Source organism: Gekko japonicus, unplaced genomic scaffold (genome assembly GCF_001447785.1).
Source record: "Gekko japonicus isolate JY-2015 unplaced genomic scaffold, Gekko_japonicus_V1.1 scaffold437, whole genome shotgun sequence".
Taxonomy (NCBI): Eukaryota; Metazoa; Chordata; class Lepidosauria; order Squamata; family Gekkonidae; genus Gekko; species Gekko japonicus.
Window position 1 is genome coordinate 83,959 of NW_015160223.1, and position 11,867 is coordinate 95,825.

General features: G+C 43.6%; 1 protein-coding gene across 1 annotated transcript in view; it reads right to left on the reverse strand.

Moving 5' to 3' along the window:
- HIPK1 (homeodomain interacting protein kinase 1) overlaps positions 1-9,194 on the reverse strand; it is a 49,995-nt gene extending 40,801 nt beyond the window's left edge. Inside the window, exons 1-2 of the mRNA XM_015411382.1 lie at positions 9,135-9,194; positions 7,758-8,835 (exon numbers count right to left, since the gene is read on the reverse strand). Coding sequence (XP_015266868.1) covers positions 7,758-8,833 — 1,076 coding nt within the window. The 5' untranslated portion in view covers positions 8,834-8,835; positions 9,135-9,194. The remainder of the gene's footprint in view (positions 1-7,757; positions 8,836-9,134) is intronic.
- Between the last annotated feature and the right edge of the window lie 2,673 nt (positions 9,195-11,867).

Sequence of the window (11,867 nt, forward strand, 5' to 3'; positions counted from 1 at the left end):
CTGGAGCCGCACAGGGTCCATTTGGCTCCGCGGGCGAGCCAAAATCTGCTCGCCACCTAAACAGGGTCGGGGTGGTATATTCAGACGGGCCCTCAGGGCATGGTGATCCGACCATGATACTGCCGAAGCAGTAATCCGGTCCACCACCGCAAGGCTTCCTTTTGGCTTTGCGGGGGAGCCAAAATCTGCTCGCCCCCTAAACAGGGTCGGGGTGGTATATTCAGACGGGCCCTCAGGCCATGGTGATCCGACCATGGTACTGCCGAAGCAGTAATCCGGTCCACCGTCACTCCCGCAGCAAAGATCAAATCGAGCGTGTGTCCGCCCCGATGCGTGGGGGCCGAAACGACCTGGGAGAGTCCCAGTGCCTCCATGGACGACACTAGGTCCATAGCCCGGCTGGAGGCCGCGTCCTCGGCATGGACGTTGAAGTCACCCAAGATCACCAGCCTTGGGTGCTCCAGCGCCCAGCCTAAAACGGCCTCCAGCAGGGATGGTAGGCTATCGGCCGGTGCGTTAGGTGGTCGGTACACCAGCCAAATCGCCAAACTCTCCTCAGCCTCCATCATCACGCCGACACACTCTATGCCCATGATCTCTACCTGCGGGAGCGCCCTGACGGAGTAAGCCTCCCGAATGAAGAGCGCCACTCCTCCCCCCCGCCCTCTCATCTGTGACTGGTGAAAGACCGAGAAACCTGGGGGAGCAAGTTGGGCGAGTGCCACAGTCTCTCCCTCCTGCACCCAGGTCTCGGTCACGCATGCCAGGTCTGCTCGCTGTTCTAGCACGAAATCCCGCAGGATTTCGGCTTTGTTGTTAATAGACCTGGCATTGCATAACACCAGTGACGGAGGAGGGTTCTTAATCCCGGCCCCACTGCCTGTCATCCTTGGGATGGGTCGAAGGCTGGAAGGGCGCCGAGCCGCTCTATTTCTCTGTGCCCTTCGCTCTAAACTCTGCCTAGACCCACCGCCATACTTCCCTCTCCCCAAGAGCACTGGAATTTGTTGTTCCTCCATCATTCCAACAGACTCCGCAAATACCTCCTCCCACACACCCAGTGACTGCTGCTCCATACCCAGAAGATGGCAAAAAACCTCCAGGATCTCCAGCCAAACTGGCCTGGAGAAAAACTGCTTCCTGACCCCAAAGTGGCAATCAGCATTTCCCTGGCCGTGCACGAAAGGGCCACAAGCACTAATGCAACCCTTCCTGCCCACCCTCTCATGATCTGCCTAAGTTCACAGAATCAGCATTGCTGTCAGATGGCCATCTAGCCTCTGTTTGAAAACCTCCAAAGAAGGAGAGCCCACCACCTCCCGAAGAAGCCTGTTGTACTGAGGAAGAAGAAGAAAAGATTGGATTTATACCCCGCCCTTCACTTGGAGTCTCAGAGCGGCTTACAAATTCCTTTCCCTTCCCCTCCCCACAACAGACATCCTGTGAGGTAGGTGGGGCTGAGAGAGCTCTGAGAAAACTGCCCTTTCAAGAGCAGCTCTGCCAGAACTATGGCTTGCCCAAAGTCATCCAGCAGCTGCAAGTGGAGGTGTGGGGAATCAAACCCGATTCTCCCAGATTAGAGCCCATGCACACCAAACTGGCTCTCTGAGGAACTGCTCTGTCAGGAAGTTCTTCCTAATGTTTAGCCGAAAACTCTTCTGATTTAATTTCCACTCCCTAGTTCTGGTCCGACTTTCTGGGGCAACAGAAAACAACTCCATACCATCCTCTATATCATAGCACCTCTCAGTCGTCTCCTCTCTAGGCTAAACATACCTGCCTTCGTGTAATAAATTCATTATGACAAGAATGTTTTTACCTGTCCACACAATTACTATAGTGCTTGGCCCCTTAGGAGACTAGTATGTAGGGTTTTAAAAATGGCCAGACTAGAAAACAGCAACTCAAACTGACAGTTCTTTTGGATCATTAGTAGTGAACCCATCAAAGAATGTGGGTTGGAAATGTGGTCACATGGGTATGCTGCAGCTGAATGCCAGCACCACATTCCCTTCCATCTTTCTTTGCCTGTCTTCCCTGCTCTCTCCACCCAAGCCAACCTCACCTCTACCCACTGTCTCATCTGCATCCTTACATTAGTAGCCTATATCTTCTCTGGCTTTCAGTTATATTTACATGTCACTCATCCTTGGTCCATATTAGTTAAGTGCCCAGGACATATCTCAGAAAATACAGGTCTTCATCCCTGAGCCCTGTATTATCACCTAGCTATGATTCCAAACAGTAGCTATGGTAGAGCTAGTGTTGTATAATCGTTAGCATATCAAACTAGGATCTGGGAGACTCATGTTTGAAATCCCACTGTGCTGTACAAGGTCACTGGTGGACTTTAGGCCACTTGCACTCTCCCAGCCTAACTAACCACACATGCTCACTATGAAGATAAAACAGAGGCAGGGAGAACCATGTACATCACCTTGAACTCATTGGAGACAGGGTGGGATAAAGCTGCACTAAACTATGTATTATGCAATTCTGTTTCTCCTCAAGTCTCTCTCAACTCTTGCCTCCAGGTCTGTTAAACTTTGTCCCTTTCTTTTTTTGAAGAGGTATTAGTAGCTACACATGAACAGGACTGGAGGGAAAGTGGTGGCTAGTGTAATTACTGCAGTTATCATAGCAACACCAAGATCTTCCTGAAACACGGAAAGCAGTGCTATTTCCCTATGCAGCTTCCAGGTGAAAGAGGCATTTGAGTGGTGGGGACCTCTCTCCTACATGAAAGCTTGCAGGTTCCTCAACAGCCTGTTCACAGGAGGAGACAATCTTCAACACACAAGCCAAACAGCAGTGCCCCAGACCATTTTGCTCAGCATGAAGGGCTGGATCTTCTCCCACAAAACCAAGATTAGCCCTTGAACGCTGGCTCAGCTTGGTCCCACTGTGCCTGGCCAAGCACAACTTTCATCTCTCCCCTTCTCTTGTATTTGCTGGCACACCAATGTCTACATACAATGACAGGGGTTTGGTACTGAGGCTAAGGTTTACCTACCCTTGCAACATGTAGGGGAAGGAGATGAAATCACCCTTTCTGCTTCTTCCATCAGTGAAACTGCACCAACAGAAAATAGAGGAGAGAGCAATTATGCCCCCTTCCCCCCACACACACACTCATGTACCTATTACTCCACACAAGTCTTGTGTGACCCTGGAAATCAGTATTTCCAAGGGCCAGAAAGGGCTGCTGTGGAACACAGGCAAACTCTGTGATCCTTGGACTACCTAGATATCACTGGATTCAACACACTAAAGTACCCACACAATATCTTAACTATAAGAACACAAAGGTGACAAACAAAATAGCTATGAACTATTTCTTGATAAAATGTCCAGATTGAACATATGCAATAGCAGAAAGGCACCAATCCAACTGAAGGGGAAGGGATTAAAGCCTTCTAATTGTCCTAAATTATCTTACTCAGATAACCAGCTGTGCTTATTATTTTCAAGGGTTTAAAGAAAGAATGAAGTGATATGAATGAGATTTGGAAAGCAACGAGACAATGAGCAGCAGAGAGAAAAAATTTGCTCTGTTTACACTGGGAGCTGGTGTTTCTGGATAAACGGAATGGCGCCACTGACTGTAATGGCTTGTATTCCACAACACTGTCTCAGATTATTTTTGCATATGAAGTGTGCCATCCCCTATACAGGAAAAACCAGTGGCCAAACTTTTTTCATATAAAAAGTTGATTTCATCTGAAACCACAGTTATGGGCTGGAATCCTTTACTGAGGGCAGGATGGGACAGACTGTGAATATAGCAGGTACTCAACTGTTTGTGTATTCATATTTTATTAAAAATTTATATATGTATATACACACACACTTTATTTTAAACATTTTTAATTTTGAAATGTTTGATGTTCACCACCTTGGGGACCATTCTGGGATAGAAAGGCAGCACAGAAATGTTTTACATGAACAAAAATGAATAAACTGTTTTGAGCACACGTTCCCACAGCTATAGAGGCAAGCAGCTGCACAAACTAAAAAGTGGCCTGCTTGCTCAGCTACAGGAAACACAGGGCCAAAAACCAATACTCTTGCTGCACTTAAGTTCTCTCTCCTACATACGTATCTCTGGATCTCTTGCTTATTTAGAATACATGCAAAAATTTATGTCCAAAGGCAAGTGCATTTTGTCATAGCCTCTGCATTGACTGTTTGGACATATGATATAGAATTTAATGGAACAGTTTGGGTCCATGAAGTGTTTTGTTGATGTTTTTTAAAAAGTATCCTATTTCCTCAGTATGCAGTATAAGGAAATAAAACAGGGATAAAAGCAGGACTAAATAGTAGCAAGTAAGAGAACCGTTAGCTCCTATCTGCAAAAAACCCCTACCAGCACACAAGCCTACCTACCCTTTCTTGATTAACTTATTTCTCCAATATAACCTTTGTGTGGGATACAACACTGCATACCATTTTTTCAGTCATATTAGTGTATCCTAATACTGGTATGTAATCTCTAGTCATAGCCCAGGACAAACACTTGCCATATGCTAGCTATGGCAAGGATTATTTTGTATTTTAAAAAAGGTACATAGGCTACCATAGCTGCATTCCAACTCCCCTACCAGGACAAAGAATCCTTCAAGCTTATTGGTTCACTTAGAAAGAGACTGAAATGGCAAAAAGATGAGAAATTGTACACAGGTCACTTTACTTCTACAGTGCTTTTCTCTGATTTGGTTTGGAGTCACTGAATCACAAGCACGGGCTTGTGACACACAGTGAACTTACTTAAGCAGAGGAAATTATATTATATAGGAGTACCACCATGCTCTTCTGTTCTGCAGAAATGGCTAGAGCAACACCTTTTCACCATGGTTTCCTCTGAATTGTATTTTACAAAATGAGTAAGTAGTAGGGTTGACACTATTTAGAAGTCTGCCTAATGGTTTACTGATTGTGTGTCTAGGTTCTTCCCTTGAATTATGCTTGCTGCTGCAAAATAAACTCTGGTCTGATGCAGACTCAAGAAAGCTACCAGAGGCTGAATGTAGGACAAAAGGTTATTTCTGATACCACATGACTGCCATTCTGTTCAACCATGTACTCAAGATTCTGAAGTCACTGCTTTGTTTTGACTGATAAACAAATCCTTAAGTCTCCCCCTTTTCCCACCCAGAACAAATAGAACACAGAGAAAGAAGTGTACTAGGATTTAGGTAGCCAATATGAAATAATTTACTCACAAGGTGATAAAACTTGATCTACGCTATTTCCCCACAGTCCTCCAACAATCTTAACTACTGCTTAACAACACTGTTTGGTCCTTTCATGATAGAATGGGATAATGTCCAACAATAGGAAACTTTTATGAAGCTGAATCTATTTGGAAAATGAATTAGGGCATTAATACAATTAATATAAAGGGTTTTAGCAAAATGTCCTCCCACTGGTAAAAATAGTAGCTGCAGGACTGAGTATTGTTGGATGAGTATACATATTTTCTTTGATCCTCTGCTTCCAAGCACAATGATCTTATCCCTTTCACTGGTATGATGGTTGGCTGGCTTGACAGCCCGCAAAAGCAGCAGTACTCCCCATTCTGTTTCTAAAAAGGGCACCATGCCAGAGACAAAATAGCAAGCCATACACACCGTTATTTTTCCTTCCCTCTCAGTTTTTTTAATGTATCTCATATCCATGATCGTATTTGGCAGCGCAGACAAGAATACATCATCATTTTGAAATGGTTAAAAAAATCAGATGCCTCAAACAAAGACACCACTATGTTGACTTTTTTAAAAATGCTACATATATATGCTCTTACAAAGATATTGTTACTATGGAATTATTTTAAATATTTCCTGAAGGCTAGGTGTATCCTAACATTTGTACAAGCAGAATAAATATTAATACTTCTTATCTATATACTATTATCCACTTGTGGCCCTCACCTACAGATAGCTAAATCTGTGGATTGGGTCCACATGGAGGCTAAAGAGTGTTTTTTGCAAACTTGGGGAACTTCCCAGGCTTGCAGAAAAATCTGGAATCAAAATTAAAACATATGGAGGGGTTAAATCCACCCCCCACAAACACAGCTGTATTCTCTGTGCATGCACAGAAAATGCAGGGAGACACTCCAGCTAAGCAATAGCGGATGCCAGCAGCTGCTTCAGGCTAGTAGCTGCTCCGGGCCTAGCAGCAGTGAAAGCTGGCAGCTGCTGTGGGCCTGGAGGAGAGGAAAATAATGTAAGATGCTTTTGGTCCCCACTGGAGAGAAAGACAGGGTATAAATGAAATGAATAAATAAATAAAACAAATAAACTACACCATATACACATGTATGAACCCCAGGGCTGTTTCTTCTAGACTAATAAGCTTTAGGAAAGGCTTATTTGCAGCACAAAAGCAGTAGAGGGCCGAATGCTTAACCTTCCCCCACCTGTTGTTTTCCCACTGAGACCTCCCACAGCTGCCTTTCCCTTCACAAGTTTCCAGACATGCGTTTTGCAAGGTAAACATGTATCTGGAATCCCACAAAGCAAAGTGGTGGTGGGATGGGAGGAGAAACTGCAGCAAAAAAAGAGGTGCGTGTGGGAAGGGTCTCCATCACTTTTCTGCTCATCTTTGCCCCCTCTTAAAGCTGGTCATAACTAGCTATCCAATTCAGACACAGTGTGGCCTACAGACTGCCTACCCGCCCTGACAACTTCTGCTGTTCGTTATTTTACGCAGAGCACTGAAGCTTCTGATAGTTGACTGTCTTTGTTTAGCTCCCCTCAACTCCACTGCCTTAGAAATACAGGCCAGTCCCACCTCCCTATTACATCAAGGACAGATAAATCTCAGCCATCAGGTCCCTGCGGCACCCAGAAATTTCACTGTGGTGCCTAGTATTTCCAACAATTCTCAGTGAGACTACAAAGGGCTGGATCAAATCAGTTTTAACACTGCTGATAAAGGGAAGAGAGGGTTCCTTTTGACCACTAAAAGGGCTATGTTTGGGATTATGGGATCAGCATGAACAAAAGCCATGTGGAATGGGAGTAATAAGGGAAGGAATTCACCAAGATTGAGCAAAAAAATCTGACTGGATCCAACCCAAAGGTTTATCAATTCACATCAGAATATTTCGTTGTATGACAAAAGTAAGTGTGCATGAAGTTCTTGTCACTGCTGGTTTGTAGGTAAACCTAGCACCAATGGCAACAGATGTACTTATTTCTTAAGCAGTTGCTTTCTGAAGTTTTTATCCAACCTTTCCTTCAAGGCATTTCAAGACAGCATATATGGTTCTTGGTTCTCCCCTCCTTCACTTCATAGTCACAACAACCATGCAAGGTAGATTAGGCTGACACTGTGAGACTAGGTCACTCACTAAGCTATAGACATGAAGGGATTTAAAGCCAGGGTTCCCCTTATCCTACTATGACACTCTAACCCACTATACCACATTGGCCCTAGCTTAATGTCTAAGTGTGAAAAATGGACATTTCCCCCTGAAGCCTGTAGTAAGTTTACATGAATCAGATGTCTGAACTCCTATTCCATTTCAGTTGCCTAGTTTTGCTTCCAAAATGTTAATCTTTTCCAAAGAATTTCAAAGATGGGAATGTTCTAATTAAAACAGAAAATGCTGAACTATAGACAGAAAATACAGAGAAGGGGAAAAAACTAAGACAACCATGATTTCAGAGAAAAGAACTTCCATATGAATTGGCACAGGGTGCATGACATGCAAAAGCTGTGTATGAAGATAGGAAACTGATACTTACCTGTAATAGCGTGATTGCAGGTAAGTGGAACACACAGCTTTTGACACATGACTAGCAGAGCCAAAGTCTATAACCTTCACCCTGTATGGCTGGCGCACAGGATCAACTAACATGATGTTTTCAGGCTTCAGGTCAGCATGTATCAGACCCAGACTTTTAAGCTTCATCAAGGCAGTGGCCACCTGTTGCAAAATGGGCCGAATGTATTTCAGAGGCAGAGGGCTGAACTTGTTCTGCTTTAAGAAGTCATACAAGTTTTGCTCCAGCATCTCAAACACCAGGCATGTGTGGTTTTTATGTTGAAAACACTCATATGAGCGGACAAAGTTATATTCATCAGCATTCTCACTGCTAAGCCGAGAAAGGATACTAACTTCAATCTGCCCCTGCCTGGCATAGGAAGGATGGTTTTTCAGGATTTTGATAGCAACAATCTCCTTAGTGCTGCGCTTCCAGCATTTTGCCACCTGTCCAAAGGTCCCTCGGCCCAAGAACTCCAAAACTTCATAGCTGTTTGTCATCGAACAAAGGATTTCATGCTGAACCAGCTGGTAATCCCCCTCACCACTGGAACTGCTATTTTTAGTCGTCACAGTGGTGGTCGTGGCCGCAGCACCCACCGCAGGTCTGTTTTGCAGCATGAGAGGTGGATGTTCCTCAATGATTTGCACACTACCGTTGCTATCAACCTCTTCACTTTTCCTTTTTAATCCACATTTTTGATACGGTTCCAGCAAAGAAATGTTGCCCCTGTGTGTTAGGGCCTGGCTGTTCTGGAAAGATGTTGTTCCACCGCTGCCTGTGCTGTCTGCTGCTGTGACCACAATGTGCTCAACCGAAGGAGCAGGGAGGAGGAGGCTCTGGTCATAAGCAGGGATGCTGAAGTTTGCTACCTGATGAGAGGAGCTTGCTGGCCCTTGCGCACCTGGGAGATTTTTGCTGTGACTGTAATATTCGTCACTGTTGCTCGGTCCTGAAACATCCCAGCTAGAGGGCTCCACTTTCAGTTTCTTGGCACTGCAGAAGGCACTCGAAGATACTGATGGAGGAGAGAACACCTGCAGCTGTGAGGCCATACCTGAACAGGAGAGAAAAGCAGATCAACAATTCAGCAACAGTGCAGACACTATACTACAACACCATCTCTCTTCTGTACCAACTGACCAGAAAAGGCAAGTTTTGTAACCTCGCTAAGAACATCCTGAACCTAAATCTTTAACCACAGCTTGACTGCAAATAACTGTCCAAGCATTACACTGCACAGTTTTCAAGTCCAGCATAGCAATATCATGTTCTTGATTACTCTCACGGGGACACACACACACAAAGATGGAGAGATGAAACATGAAGTATGGCAATAATTACAGATACACTTACTGTTGTAGGGAAGAGGAAATGCGCACCACTTTCTTTTTAGAAGAGGCTTGTAAACAGTCAGATGCCTAATTGTAAGTATCTTGAACTACATGAGACTCATCAAGACAATATTTGCTTTCAAGTACAACTTCTCAAAAATCTACTCCTTGTGGGAAGAAGGAAAACATGAATTTAAGTTATTCCCCACATATGGGGCACACTATCATATTGTGAAAGGGACACTACATTCAACCAAGCAGCATCAGTTTAGTTTGCAGTAGTCCTTGGTGCAGGGGCTAATCTTCTCTGACTGGAGATTTTATTTTTACTGTTACTTTTTTATTTCAGTTATTGTGTGCTGTTAGAAGGAAATCTTCAAAAATCTGTCATGGAAGTCAGTCTGCTACTTTTGGATACAAACTGGAAACCAACCTCCTAAGACAGGGGAGTCGAACTAATTTGTTATGAGGGCCGGATCCGACATAAATGAGACCTTGTTGGGCCGGGCCATGTGTGTCATAAAATGTAATGCCAGGTAGCGGAGATATAAACTTTATAAAAGACATAAACACAAAGGGTTTTTTTAACTTAAAATAAAAACATGCTTAAAACATTAGCTCTGTAAGCTGCAAACCTACTTTTGATTTATTGACATTCACCACAGAAATCTCAGAGTTCTGAGTCTAGGATCCAGGTTAAAACATGAAATGGGTGAGTGATTAATAGAGTCTGGCAAAGCAAGCTATGATGCAGCAGCAGAACGGGAAGCAGGAGATGGCCAGTTCCACTGCGGGCCTGATGTAAACCCTCCGGGGGCCTGATCTGGCCCCCGGGCCACATGTTTGACACCCTAGTCTTAAGACTCCTAGAAAGAAGAAAGACAACACAAATACAGCCCCCTCCTTGCCCCTAGAGTTTGCATATTTGCTTGTTATTTGCACCTTTGATGGGGCAGGGGGTAACATAGTTGTGCTAAGAATTCAGTGGAAGAAAAGGAACTTCCCACATATGAAAACCTGAACTTTAAAAATTGAAATTCCAAGCTAGTAGTATTTTTGCATGGCACCACAGCATCATCAATTCAGACATGACTGACTATCAGGGGTGAGACCCCTTGCATAGCATATTCTTAGTTTTGTGGCTAACTTCCCATTTTAAATGGTGTCCCATTCATTCAGAGTCCTGTTGACAGTACTTCTATGAAGACTGCAAATTTCTGAATCCTTTCTATCCAAACAAAGTAATCTGCAAGCAACAGGACATATAAAATATTATTCAGAGACTGATGACAAGCTTCTATTTATGGCATCACTGATAATGCCCCATAAGTTTACCCTCATTTACTCAGGATAAAGAATGGAAATGAATAGAACTATGGGAAAATGCATCAGCTTACTAGAAGCTGATTTCTGAGTCAAGAGGCACTTCACATTTTTCCCAGGCCTAGAACAGGAAGAACAGCACACACAGATTCTTGAGCAAGATGGCAACAGACTGACATACTAAAACTTGCCCTCAAGTTTAAAAGAATTTGCTAATGACACCATCACATGTGATGAAAGAAGGGACATTTCTGCAAATGTAGCACCTTTGCAGGATTCCAAATGACCTCATTTAAACCAGTGATGATGCATATAAGCCAGAGAAAGTTATGCACACTTTGAACATCTGACTGCATGCATGAACTTTCCTGGACTGCGTGTCACAAAAATGTGGCTTGCATAGCAACAGGCACACACAAACACTCACATGTTTCACTAATGAGTTACCTGAAAAGCAAGGCATTTCTTAAAGCCTTCCAGCATATGGCTGAAATTAAACATGGCCAGGAAACAAGAAAGCATTACAGGATAAAAGTATGCTTGATCCAACAGCAACCATTTCAAAATCCTGAATACAACTGACAACTACTGTGAGAAACACATTGCAAAATAGGAAACTGCCTATTACTGAAAAAAATGAACTTCCTACACATTGTTAGTCCAGTGTTCAGCCGGCTAACCTAATATCAACATCACACCAAGAATGCTGACCCTTGTTTTTCCAACACTGTTAGATTAGAGCTCACACAAGGGCTCTTTCTATATGCTGTACTTCTTCCCAAGTCAAACAGAACACGACCATGTCTAATCTACTATTAATCCATTTGTTCAAGCTGCCTCAACAGTCTGAGCCTAAATGACAGCATCTAGGGGAACCAATCAACAGTTTCCCACCACCCCTAACCACTAAATGCAAATTTTTAAACTCTTAACAAAACTCAAATGTAGATAAACCAGTTGAACATCTAGAAAACTCTTTTTAAAGATACTACTCTGCTGTATAAACCAAGCAAAAATCAAACAGCAAGGTTTTAGCCTCTCTACGTATTCAAGGACAGATTAGAATAGCAGCAGCGCGTATGGGTTTTCTCTGTGTTGTTGCCAAAGGCTCAAATATTGAATATCCTTTCCAACAGTTTACTTCAACTTCATGCCTAAGACAGTAAAAACCAGTAGTGGGGAAATTAAGGCTAAAAGAGCTGTTACCTGAAACTGAGAACATGAAAGTACATCTGTCCCCAAGAATAAACGCTGTACTAAAAACATGCTATCAAGTTTCAAAGCACAGCCACTGCACAAGTTTCAGTAAAGCACTTTTATCAGCATCCAGGAAACTGCCATAACTCCCACCCCGTCTTGCCTGCAAGTGAAGTCAGATGCCACATCATCAGCATTTATTCTTTGTAAGACTGATTTAAGTATGCTTTTAGTA